Raw genomic sequence first — 22,393 nt, 5'->3', positions numbered from 1 at the left:
ATTATTATTATTATTATTATTATTATTATTATTATTATTATTATTATTATTAAGCTTTATTTATAAAGCGCTGTAAATTTACACAGTGCTGTACATACAATCTTTTTAATTGGACGGTTCCCTGCCCTCGGGCTTACAATCTAAAAAGACATGAAACAAAAGGAGAAGGGAAAGATGGTGGGGAGGGGGCCTCTCTAGTAGGATAATACATATAAAATACATAGCAATACAGGAAGTGATTCAATAAAACAGACAACAAAAGAACATCAAATAGCAAGTGACAATTATGCAATGCCTGGGAATGCTTCTCTGAACAGGATGGTCTTCAGCTCCGTTTTGAAGCTGGTTAAAGAAGTGATGTAGTTTTGTAGTTTTGTGAGATATTTAGCCTTCTCTGTCAGAGAGTTCTGGTGCCACAATAAACTATAAATCCCAGGTTTCCATAGGATGGAGCCATGGCAGTTAAGGTGGTATCAAACTGCATTATTTCTGCATTGTAGATTGGACCTCTTGCTAACTAAAGGTCATCCAGGATATAATCATCATCATCATCATCATCATAATCATCATCATCATCATCATCATCATCATCATCATCATCATCCCACCTCTCCCAACGGATCGAGGCGGGTTACAACAATAAAATATATAAATAAAATACATAGTTATATACAAAATAAATCACATAAGCCCCTTATCCCCCAGCAACAACATTATAACATACAGATTAAAATCACTAAAATAGTCAAATTTAAAATTAAAGTGAGACATCTTGGGCGGTTATAAAGCAATATATGTCAGTGGGATAGAGACGAGAGTGCAAATTGTCTAGTTTTGGAGGGTTTAGCCCCAGGAAAGAACAAAGGGTTCTTTAAATCACCAGCTCAGCTAGTAAAGTAGCAGCTTGCTACAAGTTGCAAGCCTTGAATTGTTGCTGCAATGTGCACAGACTCTATGGGCATCTTTGTATTTATTTTCTCTTCCCCCTTCAGTTGTTGTGGCACCAGGGCTCTCCCTCTGCTCTGCATCCAACTTCTGGCTTAATGCAAATATGCTACATTAATGCTTAGCCCATTTCTCAAAAGAAGTGAGTAAAAATAATCCCCTCATTTCACCTTCCTCCGGGAACACCCATTTCAGCTAAAATATCAATAATAATAATAATAATAATAATAATAATAATAATAATAATAATAATAATAATAATAATAATTTGTATTCTGCTTTTTCACAAAGGAAATAAAAGCAGATTCCAACAATATAATTAAAATATCAAACAATTAAAAATTACAATTAAAAAAAAACCAAACCCCAACCCTCCCCCCAATCATAAAAACATTGATCAACCCATAAAAAGAGATTAAACATCCAAATTTAAAACTGTCCAATAGGAATACACTAAAATTTCGGGCAGATTAGCACAAGAAATGACGGGGGATGGTGGGATGGTATCAATCAATTTTGATATTGGAACAATAGAGGTATCATTAGAGGGAGAAGGCAAGTCTAATGGATCTAACCTAGTCTGGAAAGGCCTGCTGGAAGAGATCCATCTTAATAGCCTTTTTAAAGGCTTCCAAGGTGGTAATATGGCGGATCTCATCCGGCAGGTCGTTCCAGAGCCTGGGAGTGACTGATGAAAAGGTCTTCTGGGTCACCGCTGAAAGTCTGGTCTTCTTTGGTTGTAGCAGATTCTTCCCAGAGGACCGAAGTGTGCAGGGAGGATTGTATGGAAGTAGGTGCTCTCGCAAGTAGTCAGGACCCAAGCCATGTAGGGTTTAAAAGGTTAGAACCAACACCTTGTACCTTGCCCAGAAACTGATAGGCAGCCAGTGCACTCTCTATCTATGTGTATATTTGAATGGACTACATTTAGATATACATGTTTCAGGTTACATAGTCTATTTTATTGTGATTTGTTAGAAATGTGTTATTGTTTTTTTTAATTTATTTATTTTTATTGAAAATTACAAACATACACAATCATAATAACATAACACAACAAATACAACATCCACCATCACATCCTACTACAAATAAATCCTAATCTCTAACCACATCTAACATAAAACATAAAACCAAAAAAAAAAAAAAAAAGGTTCTTTGCGATATATTGAACATTCTCTATTTGTCTACTTCCCGTTTTCATTCTTTCGTCCTTGTCATAAACATTTATAACTCTAGTCCCCGGCTACATAATTTACCAGTAATTAACGGTTCTGTGTATTTGTGTTAAATTTATGGTACTAATAAACACGTTTTCCTGCCAGATATTCTATTTGCTTTAAATACATTGTTATTACAAAGGGAAAGAAAAATGAAAATGTGACTTTTAAGATTACTATCATCTTTTCTAAGACAGTCATGTTTTTAACAACTTAGCAAATTACATTAGATTAAAGGTCCATCCTTGCTTTTTATAGAATTCCTTTACACAATCCCAATCCCTTATTGTATCTTTTGAGGATTCATTTTTCATCAATGACGTAAGTATATCCATATCCATATTCTCTCTCACTTTCAGTAGCCATTCCTCTATAGATGGTATTTGTGCTTTTTTCCAATATTTGGCATATAAGATTCTTGCGGAGGTGACCAAGTATATTATGATTTTATCATATTTTTTATTATGAATATTTATCTTAGATTTTTTATCTATCATATTAAGCAGAAACAATTCAGGGGTTAAGGGAATGATTATCTGTAATATATCACTCATTATTTCTTGTATTGATTTCCAATATTCTTTTGCTTTATTACATTCCCACCAGCAATGGTGAAAGTTCCCTTCCTGAGTGTCACATTTCCAGCACTTTTTTGTTCCTGTGTTATATAATTTGTTTATTTTGCAGAAATTTGTTATTGTTTTTGGCTATTCTATATTGGTTTAACTGTTGGACTATGACTGTGGAGACTAAGGTTCAATTCCCATTCCCAATGACAAACTCTTATGAACTAATTATGCCAGGAAAACTACATGATAAGCTTGCTGGGTCATCATAAGTCGGAAACAACTTGAAGGCACACTGCTACAACAACATTTCAATTATAGCTCAAGATCTGACCGCCAGCATAATACAGTGGTTTGGGTGTTGGATAAGGGCTTTGGCAGACCAGGGATTGAACCCCTACTTGTCCATGGAAAACCATTGGATAACTTTGGGCAAGCCATAGTCTCCCTGCCTCATAGGCAGGCAGTTTCAACCCCCCTTTGAACAAATCTTTTGAAAAATCAAACAAACAACCCCCATGACAGGTTCACCTTAGGGTTGCCATAATCTGAAATGACTAAAAGGCACACACCAAAGCTCAAGATCTGCAGAATTGAAATTTTTTGGATGTATAATTTTATTTTTCTATCACTTTTATCAGAAGCATTGAAAAGCTACTTCTGCTGTATTGGGAGTATTAATTGTATGCTCAGAGAAATTGAAACCAACAGATATAGTTTATAAATGTTTATTGGAAAGCACTAAATTTGAAGTCAGTCAAGTCACAGCTGAGTGAAATGAAGAATTATACTTTCCCATGTGAATATATAAATGGAAAATTGACATTAGTCTCAATATTTAAAGTTTTTCTAGACTTTCAAGTATGTTTGCTTCAACAGAAAATGATGTTTGGGAAACATTGGCCACCACTATGTCTTTTTAGCAAGAACTGGTAAGAAGTTCCCTGTCTCTTCTAACACAAAATTCTGCCTAAAATATTGCAACTAAGGTCTAACTTTCACTTTAGTTGATTCACAAATGTACACAAGCCAGTCTCAAGTATGAACATTTGATTATACAATACTCAGTTTAGGCTAGAATGTAAAACTTGCCTCAGCTAACAATAAAATTGTTTTGATCAGGAGTGGGCAGAAGGTAGAACAACATGAACTGAAGTTTTTAACAGCAATAATAGACTCCCTATTGTTTAATAAACTTATCAAAACGAGACCCTCTCAACATCAAATTATATTGCACAAACAAAGTTGGAGCAAGGTGGGGATTAATCAGGAATGGATTTGTGTGTGGGAGGGCTATGGTCATTCAGTGCTGAAACTCAAAATTCCTGGCTTCAGATTTCTTCAATTCTAAGTGTATATCTTTTCTACCAGGTTCCAGTTGCTTGATCTGAAAAGTAGTTCTTTTAAGACTAAAGTCTGCTCATTTCTATTTTATGTAACGAGTATTATTTGTGATGTTTGACCTGTGGCAATTCCTTCAGATTCACATAATAAAAGGTATTTTATACGTAATAAAAGGTATTACAGCTTGAGCATTCCTTACTAAAATGCTTGGAACTAGAAATGTTTTGGATTTTGGAATATTTGCACATACATAATAAGATATCTTGGAGATGGGGTCCAGAACTAAACATGAAATTGATTTATGTTTCATATAGACCCTATAAACATAGCCTGAAAGTAATTTTATACACAATATTTTAAATAATCTTATGCATGAAACAAAGTTTGTGTACACTGAACCATCAGAAAACAATGGTGTCACTATCTCAGTCGCACATGTGAACAATTTTGGAGTATTTCAGATTCTGGAATTCCAGAAAAGGGAGACTCAGCCTGTATCACAATATGGACTTTGGAATTTGTCACATGGTCAACACAACTACTGCAGTATTCATACATGTATTCATTGGAGGCCAGGCCAATCACTGTGACATCTCTGGGATGGTATATCTGAAAAGTGCTCAACCTATTTACAGTAGGTGGCAGGGTTCAGCTACTTGGATACCTCCTTTGATGATCAAGCTAAAATGCAGAGTGGATATACTTCCTTATTGACAGCTTATTTGAGCCAGCTATTACTGCTGCATGTAATTCATCACTGGATGTTGGCAGTCATTGAGTGGAGATTGTGTGTGAGTGAAACGATTCTCAAGAAATCATCTATCCAATCCACTCACTTCTTAATTAGGCTGGAGTACACATCACAGAAGCTCCCTGGAGATGCCTCCTTGTGAGGGTTTACAGCATGCAGAAGCAAATTCAGCTTGGAACTCAGAACTTCCTATCACCTTCTGATCAAAACTGGGGAGCACTCACCATAGAGAAGCCATTTCCAAAAATGCTCCCATGGCAAAACTAATATATACTCCATGATGCCTTCTGAAAGGTGGACAGTGGTGCAAGCTGGAACAAACTTACTATGCAGCAAGAACATGTTGCTGATGAGAACTAAGATTCTGAATGTATAGCAGAGGTGAAACTATTAGCAGTGATGAAACTCAGTATTTACATAGTGAGGGGGAAATGGTGGGGTGGTGAAAACATGGTTTTCTTGACTCCACCTATGTATTACTTTAAATATGCAATTTGACATTGCAAGCAAATAACTTAGTTCTATGGTGAAAAAACTTTTTTCAATATTGTAGATGTTTTAAATTTATTTTTTGGCGTTGAATTCCAAAAATACAATAAACATGTTGTACCACACATAGTTCTTTCACCAATTCTCTATTGTTATCAACTCAGCTGTTAGTTAGCTTTGTTTAAGTGCAGGCGCTGATGTTCCAGGGCAATTACTTTTACTGCTTTTGAACGGATGTTTCTGTTTCATAACAGTGAATTAAAGTGTTTTGAAAATCTAGTAGAAGACTTTAACCCCTTTCTTACTCTTTGCAGGATAATTTATTGCAGGATCATTTCATGCAGTCACATATTTCAACACAGAAACATTAAAACAAGTTGTGAAAAAACTGCATGTGATGGAGCAAATTTGAGGTCGTTTTTGGATTAAGAATGCCAAATTCCTATAAAACCAGCATACATGTTTTAAAGAAGTTTTTATGATCTCAAGTTTTGCAGACCTGTGTCATCAGTAGGTAAGAACTGCTGGGGCCCCAGTCAGAACTGGGATGGCTCTGAAGTGTGCAAAAATGAAGTTATTGTCCTCCAAAAGTATTAAATAGCACTTAACACTAATGGAAAAGAGGAAAACCTCAATGGAGTATCTGAGAAACGACAAGATCCAGAAACAACACTGAATTTTATGCTAGCTATTTGAGAGTGACAAACTTTAGCTCAGACTAACAGCTTGATCCTGTGCTTCCACAAAGATAGCTACTGTGCTACTTCTTTGTTGGCAGTATCTCATCAATATCATTCTCTTTTTGCAGCAGTTCAGCCAGAGAAACACAGTAATAGTAATTACCTCCTTCAGAACAAGAGCAACCATTCTGACACTTGTATAGAGTTTAGTTGGTGAGCTTCTTTTAATAAACACAGAAGTAGATATTCTGGGTCCAACTTAAATTCAGTGTTGTAGATGTGGAAGTAATTCTTATGCTCCTATGTATATATGATGCACTGAAACTATTAGAAAATTCTGCTCAGTGAAGCAGTTTCTCTCTACCCCTTTTTCCATTTACCATTAGGGTACTAGGAGCTTTAGGGTGTATAGGGTTTTCCTGCATGCCTCTACACTATGCATCCAATCTGTAGAACTTTCCATATTTGCTTAATAGCCATTTGTAATGCATGGTCATCTGTGTGTGCATGTTTCTAAGCACTGAGACCTTGTGATCTTAGAAACTTACAGGTATCTGTGGCCATCTAAGTTTCCTCCCTGTCTTCACCTCTCTCTTCTGAATCTACAAAGCCAAATGCAGCTGCACTGTAAAAATAATGCAGTTTGATGCCACTTCAAGGGCTGTAGCTTCATCTCATGCAATTCTGGGATTTGTAGTTTTATAAGGTCTTTAGCCTTCTTTGCCAAAGAGTGCTGGGGCCTCACCAAAGTATAAATCCCAGGATTCTGTAGGATGGAGCCATGGTAGTTAAAGTGGTGTCAAACTACATTATTTCTATAGTGTAGATGCACCCTTCCTTTGTCAAGATGGTGAATGTCAGATCTACTGAGCTGCTCCTTTACCTGAAATTTTCCTTTAGATAGCCAAGACTTAGGCAATGCATGTATATACAGTATGTTATTAATGTACATTTCAATGTAACTAGTAAAGTCTTTTAATTAATTAGCATACTGCCCATTTGCATTATTTTGCTGAAGGTAGGGCCTGAACAGACAGGCCAAAATAAAGCTGCTTTGGGCCACTTTGGAGGTATGCTGTTTAAATGATGCATGCATCCTAAGAAGCTGGAAGCCACACCAAAGCCATGCTCCAGTGCTAAGGATTGAAGCGCAGCTTCCGGCCTCTTAAGATACATGTGTCATTTAAAGAGCATACCTACAAAGTGACCCAAAGCAGCTTTATTTTAGCCTGTCTGTTTGGGCCCGTAGTCTCAGAGAGACCCAAGAGATTCAGTGCTTCACTTGCATACTTTGCTGAAAGAGACCGACTCCCAATTGATCCAGACTTCATCTACCCCAGAAAAAGGTCTAACACCCCAGGAATCTTCCTCTATTCCAACAACAACCTATATAGCAAGTGCCATTACAAGATTGTTTTCGATGGCAAATTTCTTCTTTAATTCGTATGTTACAAAAACACACCTATATTTGTTACCTATTCATAATAAAAATGCATTTATATCAGCAAAGAATAAAATGTAATTAACCATTGAACTCTTGAAGTACTGGCAGCAGGGAACAAGTTATAAACACCACACAACAGTGAAAATGCAGTCATCCACAGCTTGGGTTTGTTTTCTTGTTAGGAACTAGGCACCCTCTAGTGGTGTATCCTTAAACATCAGAGTTTTGAGAGCACATTTTCCTACTTGGATATAGATACAGGATTATTCCACGCGTATTTATTTGTACAGCACCCTCAGCATGTGCATGGTTCTGTAAAATGCTGAAGGGACTGGTGCCAGAGGGGAGGCATGTTCTGCCCAATGCCCACCTTCTGACCATGATCCCTCCCCCTAAATGACCCAATCATGACTGGGGCCAAGTTCACATTGGCCTGGCCCTGGTTTTTTCAAAAAGAAACGGGAAATAATCCACTTTTGGAAAACCCACTCTAAGGAGAATTTGCCCTGGATCGGGTGTGCAAGCCCTGATCCTGGAGTAAAAACCTGACGTCAGTGGGAACTTCCCACTTTTAAACTGGGGTGGAAACTGGGCTATATGGTAGTGTGAATGGCCCCTCAGTTACAAAGCTCAAAACTTTCAAAAGAAAGATAATAATAATGAAACATGCTGGCAAGCTGGGTAAACAGATTCCCTGCTCATAGAGCTCACTACTTCCCTAATTCAAAACAAACAGATTTGTTTGGTTAAACTTTTGTTTAAAAGCTGTTATACTCATAGTGCTATGATTCCACTTCAACTGCCATGGTTCTATTCTATGGAATCTTGGGTTTTGTAATTTGGTGAGGAATCAGAGGAGTCCTCTGACTGGGAATTCCAAATGGCCCTCCCAACAGTGACATTACTGCCACTGGTATCACCCAGTGCAGGTGCCCAGAAAGGGCTGCAGGGTAGTGGTGATGGTGGCACACTCCCCCTCCCTTTGCATTGCTTGCCTGTCCCCTGGCTTGCTACTGAGGGAGGTGCTGTTGTGGCTTCTGGAGGGCCTGTCCAGACTCTGTCATAGCTACATGCCAGCAGCTGTTCCAGACTCTGAATGGAAGGCACTGGTCCCCCAGTTACAGCCATGGCTGAGGGGGTTATGCTGCTCCTTCTTGCTTCCCTAGCAGCTATGCCAGTCCCACTAGTTATACTGCTCCAACAGGTGTACAATCCCCTGGGGTGTACATGTGGTGCAGTCCACACACCCTGCCCCTCCTCCCCATGACACCTTTGCTTCGCAACACTGTGAATCCTAGGATTCTCTAGGTTGGAATCATGTCAGTTAATGTGAAATGAGAGTGCTACCGTTCTGTAGTGTGAAAGGTCCATGGTCACTTCCATCACGTTTCTAGGTAGATTAGGAAACTGCAGGGAGGATGTTCACGTAATGGCTCCAAGGCTCTGGAATGAGCTATGAGAGGAAGCTTGCTAGCATATTTCCTCCTGATCCAGGAAATTCTGAGTTCTAGTTACTCAGACACACTTTGGGAAATGAGGGGTAGCTTTATTGTACATAAAAGAATTAACAGAGAAAGCCTCATTTGTTTAACAGGCAGGCTGCCACTTTCAGAATTCTACAGACTCTCGCTAGACAGGGTAAAAGGGTTTTTTTAGGCAGGAGGGTGTGCTTGTTAGATTATATAGTTTCCATTGAGGGAAACTGTTAGACAAACTAAAATGAAAGAAGAAGAAAAATACAGGTGACTTGAAGACACATAAATATAGAGAGGGAGTCAGTTCCTGGTGATGTCAATAAGTGTAGTGCATTATGCATGAAGTTCAACTAAGAGAGTTGGGGAGAGGGAGATAGAAGAAAATGAATACAAGGGAAAGGAGAAGATGTTTAGCTGGGAAATGTAGGGGAGGAGTGCAGTGGCATCACTAGGGGTGTGTGAGGGTGCAGAACACACCAGGTGTGTGTGAGGGTGCAGAACACACCCTAAGGGGGGGGGTGACACCACTGCTCCTCAAACATCTACTTTTTTGGTAGAAATAGGCTGTGGCATTCATCTGCTTCCCTTTAAAATGCTTGAAGAGATGGTGGGAGTGGGGTGAAGCTCAGTGGGAGGAGAAAGGAAAGGCCCCTAAAAATTTAAAAATTTAAATTTAAAATTTAAAATAAAAAAATCAAATTTCAAATTTTTATTTTTTTAAAAAATACTTTCTTTTAAGATCTTATTTAAAAATATCACATTTTAACCAAATATTCACTATGTATATGTAAATACATTTAGATTGTGCTTACGATATGCTAGTTGTTTATGTCAGAACTATTACCACTACATTCAGTGCTATATGGGAATTATGATTTATGAGTCACGTTAGTGCAAAAAAGCATGACTAGGGATTCTGTATATTGTAGTGTGAAATGGGAGGAGGTTAATGGGGGTGACACCATGAGTTACTGCTCTGGGTGACACCAATCCTAGTGGTGCCACTGGAGGAGTGGAGAGGAGGAAAAGTGTGAGAAATAAAGAGAAGCAAACTTAAGATTTAAAACAGAAAGAAGTCAATTGCCTTAGAAGAGCTGAAGAAGAAAGATACTTGTATCATGCTTTTTTTGCTAAAAATGGTGCAACCCATGTGCCCCTCAGACCAAGAAAGGACATTATATTGTGGCTGCACCGTTTGGGATAGAATGAGAAAAATGAGAATACAACTGGGAAAGATAATAATAAACTAGGAGAAACCACAAACCATTCATCCTGTAGTAGGAAGAGTGGGGCCAGGACTTGAGATCTGGGAAATCCACCAATATCAGATTGTCTAAGTATGTGTGAAAATGGATAGCAAGCATTCCCTCAGTTATCTGATGTCACTGGCAATACCCTTATCTGACTCAGCTCATTCATACTGATAAAGCTAGAGTTGCAAACAGCAGTTTGTTATGTTTTATGCACAATGAAAAAACACTTATTATATCTGTGGGACAGTGAAAGAAACTGAAAGGAATTCTCATAACAGCATAAAATAACGCCTCAAAAAAGAAAATTGTAAACCAATCATCCGATGTACAGAAATTCCTTTATGTCCCACAAAATTTGAACAATACATTAAAAAGTATAAACAATGTATAAGATAACATTAATAGGCCTTCAAAGAAAGAAGCCTTTTTTAGCAACTAGAAAGTGAAATCCTTGTCTAACAATACGTACAGTAATATTAGACTTTAAAAATAATCTCATTTGGAAGTATTTGAGGAATCTTGCAATCTTGTCTGTATCATACATTTGTTTAGCATACATTAATTTGAATATATAAAGTATTATTGAATATATAAAATTTCTATTTCTTTCATTTGTCTTTTAAACTGTGCAGGATAACATGGCAGGCAGATCTTGAGGTCACAACTGATAGCTTGGTTTTAAAAAGTTCATTTTAGTTTGCAATAGCTGTGAGGAAGCCTAGAGCCATCCCTTCCAGATGTCATTGGACTGCAGTTCCCATCATACCTGGCCAACATAGCCTATGGTGAGAAATGCTGGATGTTGCAGTACAATAATGCCTGGAGAACCACATTCCCCCATCCATGCCACAGACCACTAGGAAAGAGGTAAAAATAATATTGCCAATATTATAACACCTTTATATAAATGCATGCCACATCTACTGAAGCATGCAATACCTCATAGAACACTCCATCAAAATACTTGTTGACATGCTCAAAGAACTCTAACAGGTCTATGAAATGGGACCAATCTTTGCAGTAATTTGCAGTAATTTATCCAAAGCTAACCATCCTGTAACTGCCTAGGCCTTTTAAAAAACTGAGCAGCATTGACTGATTTCTAGTCTTCTGCAATGGAAGTTAATCAATTAAAATAGTGGTCCCCAAACTTTTTTGGCCTCTGCTCCTTTTCTTATTGGGCAACAACACTAGTACTCCCACTGGCATATTTCTTATATCTATATTACTGTTTTACTGCAGACTCAAAACAGCCAATCTCAGTTGCTGCTCCCTTTTCACTCAGTCATCGTGGAGCAGCAACTGATCAGCTGGCTGAGCAGTGACTGGGAAGCTTCTTGCTTCTGCTGGCCTTGCAGCAATGGCCAGCACAGGCAAGAGTCTTCTTAATCACTGTTTCACTTGCTACTCAGTTGCTGCTCCCTTTGTGCCCTGTCATCCTGGAAGCAGCAACTGAGCAGATGGCTGAGCAGCAACCAAGAAGCCTCCCAACCATGTCAGCCTTGCAGCAAAGGCCAGTGTGGATAAGAGGCCTCTTGGGTGCTGCTCAGCCAGCTACTCAGTTGCTGCTCCCAAGGTGACCAGGTGCTAGGGAGAAGCTTCTCCCTAGAGAGGAAGAATTATTAATCCTTTATCTGGGCAGACAAAGGCACTGCCAGTGCATATGTAAGGGGTTTACAGAGGCTGCATGATCTGGACTGGAGACTGGTGTGAACCAGGAAAGGGAAAGATTTTTACAGGAGCTGCTCCAAGACAAAAGACTCTTTCCAAGAATCGAGCACACATACTCCTTCCCCAGAGAGATTGTTGTTGTTATATTTATACCCTCCTCTTTAGAAATGCTCTCATAGTGGAAGACATGTTTTCCCCACACAGCTTCAAGTGTCCATTCTCCCATACACAAAAAAGTTTCTTTTGCTACCTCTTCTCTGATGAAAGTCCCAGTAAATCTCACTAAGCTGAAGCAAGGTCCCAAATCTGAAATCTCCTTTTTGCCACCACTTCTCCCCCACCACCATGTGCTCTAACTCTTTGCTCCAGTCTGTTCCAAAATGGTGATGCTCTGAGCCACAGAAGTGATGCCCTGTGCCCAAGCTACATGAGAGTTTCCCACTACTAGGCAAAGACACTGGTAAGAGTGTGAGCTCACATGGACAGGCAAAGAGCACAAGATGCCACCACACAAAATGAACAATAAGGCTGTGTGGTGGTTCTTTCAGGGCCTTCAAAAGGAGTTTCATGCAATACTCATCCCCATGGTCCTAAACGCCACTGGTTCCCCTTGTCTTTCTTGCACACCAATACTTTAACTGAAGGCTTGCCTGCCACCCCATTTTCCCTCACCACCTCCTTACTACTCCTTTCCCTCACCTTTCCCTCACCTCCACTACCCTGGGGGGGGGTATACCGCCCACTTTGGGAATCAATCACTGAATAAAAATAACACAGAGAGGCCCCATAAAGACAGGTGAAAATAAAGCTGCTTTGGGTCACTTTGGAGGTATGCTGTTTAAATGATACATGTGTCCTAAGAGTCTGGAAGCTGCACCAAAGCTGCTCGCCAGTCCTTAGGACTGAATCGTGGCTTTGGCGCGGCTTCCAGATTCTTAGGACACATGCATCATTTAAACAGCATACTTCCAAAGTGACCCGAAGCAGCTTTATTTTGACCTGTCTGTATGGGGCCATAGTTCACATTTGAGTGATTTAAAAAAGTCTCAGGTGGATACTACCTGGAGAATGTGAACTGTTTGTTTTTAGTTTGTCAATAAACCCCAGAACGTTATTCTTTTGTCACCACTGTTTTCAAAGAATTGCACATGGTCGGACATATTTTATTCAATAATTATGAAATAACATCCCTTTAGACATGGCTACCAGTATAAAGTGAGCCCCCACAGCACTATGTTCTAAAAACTCCTACATGCAGAAATTCTTCTTTTGAGAGGGTTAAACGGTTCAGAAATCCCCACACTGACAGCTGAGCAATCTTCAGTCAAGACCAACTTTATCCCTACTTACCACAGCCATTCCTCTTTCCAGTTCTCTCACTGTGGCAACAATACTCAGTAGAGAAGCAACCATCAGAATGAGGCTCAGGCACATCCCAGTGTATAAAACTAAGGAGCAGAGATCACGTATAAATAAGTATGCAAAATCTTATCACTTTCAGAAGCACTCCATTCCAAGATGACTAGCCTGTTGTAGGCAGTATGATTTTTCTAGTTTTATTTAAAATGACATGAATCCTTCTTCTCTCTAACTAGAGTGGAACCATATTTCCTCATAGACCTTCCATAATAAAGCCAAGCTGTCTTCTCTCCAAGGAGAGACCATTCAGAAAGTGAATGACACCAGCAACCCTAAAGGTATTGGTCTAGGACTGGAAAGATGGTCAGCGTAAGTCAGATTGGGTAAAGCAATGCTTCTCAAGCTGTCTGATGTGGGAGACAAGCAGGGTTCCCCCCCCTGAATGTGCTGAGGACCAGTACCATATTTGTACCCAATGCCTATAATTGTTTTTATTTTCTTTCTTGGAAACTCTCTGTGAATCAGCAGCCAAAGTCCTACCAGAGGTAAGAATTTATCATACAGCGAGAGCTTCTGACATTAGACTGGGGAATGCATGAAATTAGGTTGAAGACCATGTGGAGCTACTTATAGCTTGCTTCCCCCTAGCTTAGGCCTATTAATGTTGGGCAACTATAACATATACAAATTATTAAAGCTGGTCAACTATAAATAAATTTAATCAATAGACAGAAAAATATCAGGACTGTCTATGGATTAAGTAATTTTGTCTGATTATCATCTTCTAATGATTAAACTTAAACCTCTCAACATATTACACATTTCAATATTGGATGGAGTTTCCCCCCATATATTATACTTTGCAGAGCTTTCATCATTAGAAGAAGAGGGCATTGCTAACTTGTCTTCCACACCTTAGAAGGAAATATGCTTGAAGAAACTTGTGAAGGTGTGTCCTTGATCAATTAAAATTGATTTTCAGTTGTTAAAATTGGATCTATGAAGTAATCAACAGGAATATAAGTTGATTAAAGTGTGATTAAACTATATAAACTTGAAAACAAAACAAAAAATGTTGAGTGAGATAAAACATGGAATACCCAAACCCCTCCCAACTCATGAACATAAAGCCTAGGAGTTCATCTAGGAATATTTTAAATAACTAATGAAGAAAGAGGAGAAAATATGAAACTGAATAAATATCTAACTCAGCAGCTAAGCAAGTTTTTTTAAGCTTTCCATTATAATGTGTGGGAATCCACGAGTCTTCCAAGTGCTGGTGAACTGTATCTCCCAGCATTGTTCACCACTGGCTGTTTTGGTTAGGGATGATAGGACCGCAGTCCTTCATCATCTGTAGAACTGTACTTTGATTACCTTTGCAGTATAATATGAGAGCTTTATTTTCCCAAATCCCAAAACTTACCTACACTGTGAAAAGTTCTATAGTAGGCATTTTTCTCCAAGGAGACATCTTTTATGACAGTAAAGTGCTTTCCATAGTAGGTGATAATGGTCAATATGCTTACTGATAATCCAAGCAACTAAAAAGAGAAGACAGTCAAGGAATTAAAACACACAGGAAGAACTGCAAATCAGAAATTAGCTGGAATGAATGATCTTTTGGCCAACTATATATATATATATATATATATATATATATATATAGAGAGAGAGAGAGAGAGAGAGTTTTAAAACAAGCTTTCAGATCAATTTTTATAGTTTAGCCACCGGCCACTAGAAAATTCTAAGGAAAATGAGTTACACTATTAGAAATCTTAAAATCTATATTGAGTTCATAAATTAAGACTTTGCAAGCTAACATCCAATAGTAAAATTCAAAATATGTAGTAGAGGCAACTACACTCTTTGTAATAAAATCCACTGGTGTTTTAACTAACCCCATTTTAAAAATGCATCCGTTTTACTAGTTATTCTTTGGTTATTGTGAAAAAGTATCAAATCACTAAGGTCAGATTTCTTGGCAGTTTTCTTTGCAAAAATAAATATATATTTCTTTTTGTAAGAAAAGTAGATCACAGATGGGTAAACCAATGGTCTCCTAGCTGTTTTGCACTCTTCACTTTCAATTCCCCATCCATGCAGGGTGACCAGATGTCATAACCATAAAAGAGGACAAAGCACCACAAAATGTAGGACATTCAAGAAAAATGTAGGGCATTACCAAATAAAAGCCAAAACACTAATATATATAAGTTCATGCTTCTTAATCAAAATGGAGGACATTTTGAAATTCCTCCTGGACAGAAGGCTGAAATGTAGGGCATGTCTGGGAAAAGGAGGATGTCTAAACATCCTGTATCTACTGAAAAAAATCCCCAAAGGGTTTTTTTCCAGAATGAACAGCAATTTTGCATTTAAACAGGATACAGGACCCTCATTCCTCCACCAAATGTCAAAACCAAAAGTGTACTTCCTTTCACTTCAATTTTGATTTTTTTTTTTAAAAAAAGCTTGTTTTGGACTAATGCAGCCTGCAGAGAGACTTGGGGCAGAAACGTTGGCCATGCACCTTCCAAAATGGCCCAGTTCTTATGGGTTTTTATGGGTTCTGCAGTGACAAAAGTACATGTTGTACAGCTTCTCAGACATTGTACACCAGCCTTCTGTCATCTAGTGCTCTGTAGATGCTTTGGACTACAACTCCTAGAATACGAGACAACTTGTCAAGTTTCCTGGGACTCATGAGTGTCACAACATGTGGCTTCTCTATGCTTTAATAATGTGGTGAGCAAAGAGCAACTTGTGGAAAGCATGTGGCCCCGAGGGCCTAAAAAATCGAAAAAAAATAATGGAGGGGGGACCAATTTCTTTCAATTCTTTTGGCCCCAAACACCCTCTAGGAGATGTGGGAAGCATTTTTGCCAAGTCCTCTCTGACTATTTTAAAATAGGAGAGGCCTTTTTTGAAAAATAGGAAGAGAATAGAATAGAAAAAGGACTCGCCTAAAATTACCCCAAGTCCCCAAAACATTGACAAAAATGTCCCCACACTCCATAGAGAATGGTTTAAAAAGCATTTGGGAGTAAAATAATTTTGATCTCTTTTGATGGTCAAAAGCAGCAGAAGCTCCAACCCTCCAAGGTCTCCTTGGAGGCTAATATGGTCCCCTTCTTTCCCACGGCTGACCATCCCTACTCTCATTCCATAAATGGTACTATAGCTGAAACTAAGAGTAATTTTTTCTCAGAGTAAATGTATTGATCTAGCAGACAGAATTTTCCAAACAGCAATCTACCATTTTAAAGAAAGGAAAAGTCAGAGTGAATACAAGCTTAAACTCCTTAACCGACTAATGGTTACTCTAAGTGAATCAAACCTTTGAAGGGAAACTGAGCCAAATAGGCCAAATGATGGAGGAGGATGAGAGAGACCTGGCTGCAGAACTGAACACCCTACATTTCTTTAACTTCTAGTGCTGAACAGCCTCGCTAAGAAGATCATTTTGTGGGAGAGCTAAGTCCTTTCCTGCCCTAAGAAGCAAGCATAGGACCTCATGGCCCACTTTGCAACACTAATAAAATAATAAAAAAAACTTTCAATAATGATAAAAAACAACAACACACAAGCTAAAGAAGCAATTGAGCTGGGTTTGAAGATCTACCTTCATTTCCAGTCAAAATAAGGCCAAGTTTTGCTTTCCAGAAAAAAAAATTCAAAACTCACCCAAAGTTCTGTTGATAGGCTACTTATGACATGGTAGATGTCCCATTTAACAGGCCAATTGTCCAGCACTTTAAAAATCCTTTTAATTTATATTATCCATTTTAAAATAATACTTTCCCTGAGCAAACAAATTAAACAGTTGTAGCAGAGCTGTTCAAACTAGCTGGTTTTTATTTTCGCATGGGTTTTTGTGGTTATAAACTCATTTCTTCAAATGTTATACTGCATGCAAATAAGTTGGTTTATAGCCACAAAACCTCATGTGAAAATAAAAACCAGTTAGTCTTAAAGATGCTGTCACATTCCCCCCTCCCCTTCCTTCCTGCTTTATATGCTGCAAGAAACTAACCTGGCTACTTCTTTGAAAATTAAAAAAAAAATTTTTTTTTTAGGTTTAAGGCTGCAGTGTCTGCTGAAGTTACATTACTCAAGGACTTTCCTCAACTTTCTTAGAGAGGCAGACCACAAGCTTGTGGATAAGAAAAGGCAGTGCTGCAGAATAGTGATAAGACCCTTAGACACATGTCCTACACTTTTAACTAGACACTCCCTATATCTCTTAATTATTCAATCCAATTAGCAGTTTTGTTAATAAAATTCAATAGCCACCTTTATCAAAATTACAGTAATCTGTCTAGTCAGCACAGTTTCTACTTAGCTCCCAGCTCCATTACCATTATGAAGAGGCTGGTTGCCAGCAGCTGACACTTCACGGCTCGGACCCAGGACCTGTGTCCCATGGCTTCCTCTTCTTGCCACTTACTGGCAATCATGCTGCTGAAGAAGTTGCTAAAGAGACTGTTGGGGTGGGTGGGGGTTGGCTTCTAGCTGGAGCTTGTACCACTGCATCTTGGGAAATGTAGTCCTGCTTATTAATTGTCTCTTGGTATACCTTCTCATGGCTTACTATTCCTATTCCATCCAGAATTATTATTTTTAAAGTTGTCATATGCCTGCCCCCCCCCCCCCCCACTGTCCCGCAATGTTTCATGAGCATTTTTGGGCATAAACATTAATTACAAAATGGAAGCATGACAACAAAATCTGCATGTGGCAACATTTTGTTGTCAATGCCTGGGCGCCCAAGACACATTGGCACAATGAGATTTCTCCAAACCTGGGACAGCTGGTGGTTCTAACATCAGTGGGGTGCTCCAGGTTTTGGAGGACTAAAAATTAACTTTAAAGGCACTATCAAGGTGCTGAATCTGTTAGGAAAATAGATTTCAGCACCTTGGATAGCTTTTTTTAAAATAAAAAAGTTCAGCTTCAGGCCTAAAGTAGATTCACAGTCCCACTGAAATGAAAACTGCCACTGTTCCAGCTCAGAGTGAGCAATCTTCAACTTATAGACAGCTTTTCTTTATTTTATGAAAAATATTTTTATCCTGATCTTTTATCATGAGCTCTCCTGGTGACAAACAGGTAAAACAATATAAACAATATAAACCATTCCAAATGAAAATCAATAAATAATTTAAACAAGATAAAGGTATATTAAACAATTCAAATAAGCTAAAATTACTTTAAAAGGATGAACTAGTTTATAGCCATGTACATGCTTAAAACTAAATTAAAACACAAGTTCCAGCTAGTCTCCCCCCTCTGACAGTAAGGGTAGCTGGCTGATGGGGTTTTAATATTGATTTTAATAGTTTTATTGTATTTGTATTGTTGTTTTTGATAATTTTGCTTTGATGTGTAGTTGATGTATTGTATTGTTTTGATTGTTGTTCACCGCCCTGATCATGGGAAGGGCGGTATACAAATAAAATTTTTATTTATTATTTATTATTTATTAATAGAAAGCTATGTTTTAACCTAGCACCAAAAAGAAAGTAGCACTGATGTCACTTGGGTCTCCAAAGGGAGGGCATTCCACATCTGAGGTACCACAACTGGGAAGCTCTCCCTGTATCTTTGTTCATCACCCCCAGCAGATCTCAATCTCCAGGCAGACATATACTGTATAGCAAGATATATAGCAAGATTACTAAATGTCCAACAAAGCTACCCCAGCATATATATAGCAAGAGATCCTCCTTTAAGTGTCAAGGGCCCAAGTTGTTCAGGATTGTGAATATTATCACCAGAACATTAGATTCAGATTGGAAGGGAACTGGCAGCCAGTGCAGTTCTTTAGGGCCCATGTTATGCATTGCGTGTATGTTACTCTGGTAAGTAATCTTGCTGCTATAGTTTGTATTATATGTAGCACTGTAGTTTCATGCAGCCTTTTACCTAGAGGATTATCACACAGGAAGCTTACCATGTTTAAAACACTGGTGTAATGGCACACACACAAACACAACTTTGTAGAGATGTACTACAAGTATAAGCTAAATAGTATGAAAGGGGAAAAAAAAACCTTTGTTTAATGTTTATTTCCCATCTAGTACTGAAATACTCTGAAGGCACCAGACCCCATCTAATCTCAGAAGCTAAGCAGGGTCAGGTCCGGAAGGGAGATTGTCAGGGAATACCAGGTGCTGTATGCTTTATTTTAGCAATAGCAATAGCATTCACATTTCTATACCACTTTATAGTGCTAAGCACTCTCTAATCAGTTTACAGTATTTTAGAGGATAAATCTGGCAAAATCACCTCTGACTAGCGTTTGCCTAAGAAAACCCTGTGAAATTCATAGGGCCTCCATAAGTCAACAGGTGGCTTGAAGGCTCATACTTGTCATAACCTAAACTAGAAAGTATAAATTTATTTTCACCACTAGAGGGCTGCAAAGTCAAAAGAATGTGCTCTTTTATACATCAGGTGCATCAACATTATTGTTGTTATTATTCTGTGCCTTCAAGTCATTTCTGGCTTACAGTGACCCTATGGCTATCACAGGGTTTTCTTGGCAACATTTGTTCAGGGGGGGTTGCCTTTGCTTCTCTTTGAGGATGAGAGGGTCTGATTTCCCTAAGGTCAGTGGGCTTCCATGACCAAATAGGGGTTTGACCTCTGGTCTCCTAGTGTCCTAGTCCAGCACTCAAATCACTAGACCATGCTGGCTCTTGCAGCAATGAAGTGTGGTAAAATGTTAAGGAACTGTTAATGTGTGGCACATTAGTAACCTTGCATTATTGAATTTGGGTATTCACAATCTTTCAACATTTTGGCCTTATCCAGTAGAAATCAAGATGATGATGATAAAACTGAAAGCCCTAAATGGCTTGGGATGGAAATACTTGAAGAACTGCCTTTTCTTATATATGCCAAGAAAGTTGAAGGGGCTCTCCTCTGCATCCTATTAATCACTCTCTCACAAGTTAACCATGAACATTTCCCCCCCGGCTACAGCCAAACTTTTGTCTCACCTTCAGAAAACAGCAAACACCACAAGTTATATATGTGTATGATCAGGTCATTCGGTGATGAAACAACAACTATGACAATATATGTACATGTGTGAACCAACTGTAAGATTCTGCCTGCTTGACTACAAAGGCTGGAAACTACTCTTCAGGAAGAGTGGAAGGTAACAGAGAAAGGGCCTTCTCATTTGTGTCACCCTCTTTGTGGGTTACCAACACCAAGGAGGACCAGTGGAGTGTTATCCTTTTGGTGGTAGCTAAAGAACTGTCTTTTCTTCTGAGCGTGTTAGAGTTTATGGCTAGCACTGTTATAGTCCTCTGCTGTTTTGTTTTTTAATTGCATTGCATTTTGCTCTTTTAGTTTAAAAGCCCAACCAGAGAACCAGTATTCCTTTTTCTATAAATAGCCAAAATGATGTAAATAATGCAAGATAATGTAATGTAAATAATGAGCCTTATGCTCATTCAGGCTATTACAATCTGGCAGCAACCCAGCATTCTTTTTGGCCCTCTTTTCTTCTTAGTTCTAGTTTATCATGACTGTCACAAGCAACAAGTTTTCTCTCAGCAACAGCCAATGGCTAGCTACCACTTGGTTGCTGATGTGTAGTTTCAAGTCGTTTCTGACTTATGGTGGCTCTAAGGTGACTGTATTATGGGGTTTTCTTAGCAAGATTTGTTGAGAGGTGGTTTGTCTTTGCCCTTCTCTGAGTCTGAGAGTGTGTGATTTGACCAAGGTCACCCATTGGGCTTCCATGGATGAGTGGGGATTTGAACCTGGTTATCCACAGTTAGCTAACTTTATTTATTTATTTATTTACAGAATGATCTGCAATTTTATTTTGATTGGGCTCTCTCTTTCTCTCTCCCCAATGGCCTTTGTGAAAATTTGTGTTATATTAGTAAAGGGTGTGGGGTAGGAACATTACACTCAAGTTAGATGCCTACACTTCTCTTCCCTCACAACTTTCTCTATTTTTGGTCTGGGCTTCCCTCCCTAGAAGTCATGCCAACCTTTCTCATCAATGAGCTACTTGCTCAGTTTAAATTACTAACACCCATAGGACGATATCACACAACGGGTTTTGCAGCTCCAATCCGAAGTCACTCCTGATCCAACCATGTGAATTCACGTTAAAACATGATAGATTATCACATGTGATTGCTTGCTATGGGGAGTACTTCCGAGCCAGATCCAAAGCCAATCCAAAGTGACTCCTGATGTAGGTAAATTCAGTAACAAGCCAATTCACAAAAATTGTTTCCAAGCCCACTGCGATTTCAATCTGAATTGGTCCGGTGTGGAATGCAACTTTGCTTCTGTCCTGGAACACTCCCCCCCCAAACCTCCAAGCTGGCAAATTTCCCATGATGCTGCACTGCAATTTTGCTCCATTTGCTACCGTTACTCCTTCAAGAACGGAGACTGCATAATATTTCTTTAATAATAATAATTTATTTCCTGCTCTCTCCTCAAGGCTTGAGGCAGGGTACCCAAAGGAGAACAAGGCACTTCAAAAGAATAATAATAATAATAATAATAATAATAATAATAATAATAATAATATAATAATAATTATTTATTAGTTTGCTGAGGCACCAGAGCTCTCTGGCAGGGAAGGCTCAATGCCTCACGACACTGCAGTTCCCAGAATTCCATAGCACTGAGCCAGGACAGTTAAAGTGGAATCAAACCGGATTATTTCCCCAGTGCAGATGCAACCTAAGAGAAGGCAACTGTTACAAAGGGAAGGAGAGTGGATTGGATTCAGGGAGGTGGTATTTTGGACGCGTTACAGACCACCTAAAAGCAGCGGTCTGCTGGAGGCGCTGGTTGCTGCATCCGGAAACCACAGCGGCCAAACTGCGTGATTCCTGGGCGCAGCTGAAAAGAAGCGCCAAAATGGTGCTTCTTTTTGTGCCCCAGAAGTGGTGCTGCAAGGCACTAGTCGCACACTCGCGATCACTTCCGCTGCGTGACGTCTAGACGCTATGCATCTGCAACATCAACATGGCAGCCCCGTTTGGAACAGGCGCCTCCATTTTGTGTGTGCTCCGCACCCTAGTACGTGCAGAGCGCGTACTTTATGCCTGTCCGGAATGGGCCTTAGGGAGCATGGAGAATAAGGGGAACCTGATCATTTCTGCACTTCTCCAAAATGGGTCTCCTTTAGATCCAAAGGATTTACTTC

At 39.0% G+C, this 22,393-nt stretch overlaps 1 protein-coding gene across 2 annotated transcripts in view; it reads right to left on the bottom strand.

Moving 5' to 3' along the window:
* Positions 1–17,631, bottom strand: part of TSPAN32 (tetraspanin 32) — a 60,962-nt gene extending 43,331 nt beyond the window's left edge. For both annotated transcript variants that reach the window (XM_042445626.1, XM_042445627.1), the window contains exons 1-3: positions 17,559–17,631; positions 14,624–14,741; positions 13,189–13,286 (exon numbers count right to left, since the gene is read on the bottom strand). In XM_042445626.1, coding sequence (XP_042301560.1) covers positions 13,189–13,286; positions 14,624–14,741; positions 17,559–17,624 — 282 coding nt within the window. In that variant the 5' untranslated portion in view covers positions 17,625–17,631. The remainder of the gene's footprint in view (positions 1–13,188; positions 13,287–14,623; positions 14,742–17,558) is intronic.
* Between the last annotated feature and the right edge of the window lie 4,762 nt (positions 17,632–22,393).

Source organism: Sceloporus undulatus, chromosome 1, assembly GCF_019175285.1.
Source record: "Sceloporus undulatus isolate JIND9_A2432 ecotype Alabama chromosome 1, SceUnd_v1.1, whole genome shotgun sequence".
Lineage (NCBI taxonomy): Eukaryota > Metazoa > Chordata > Lepidosauria > Squamata > Phrynosomatidae > Sceloporus > Sceloporus undulatus.
Note: the sequence above shows the minus strand (reverse complement) of the source record. Positions and strands in the feature narration are given on the sequence as shown.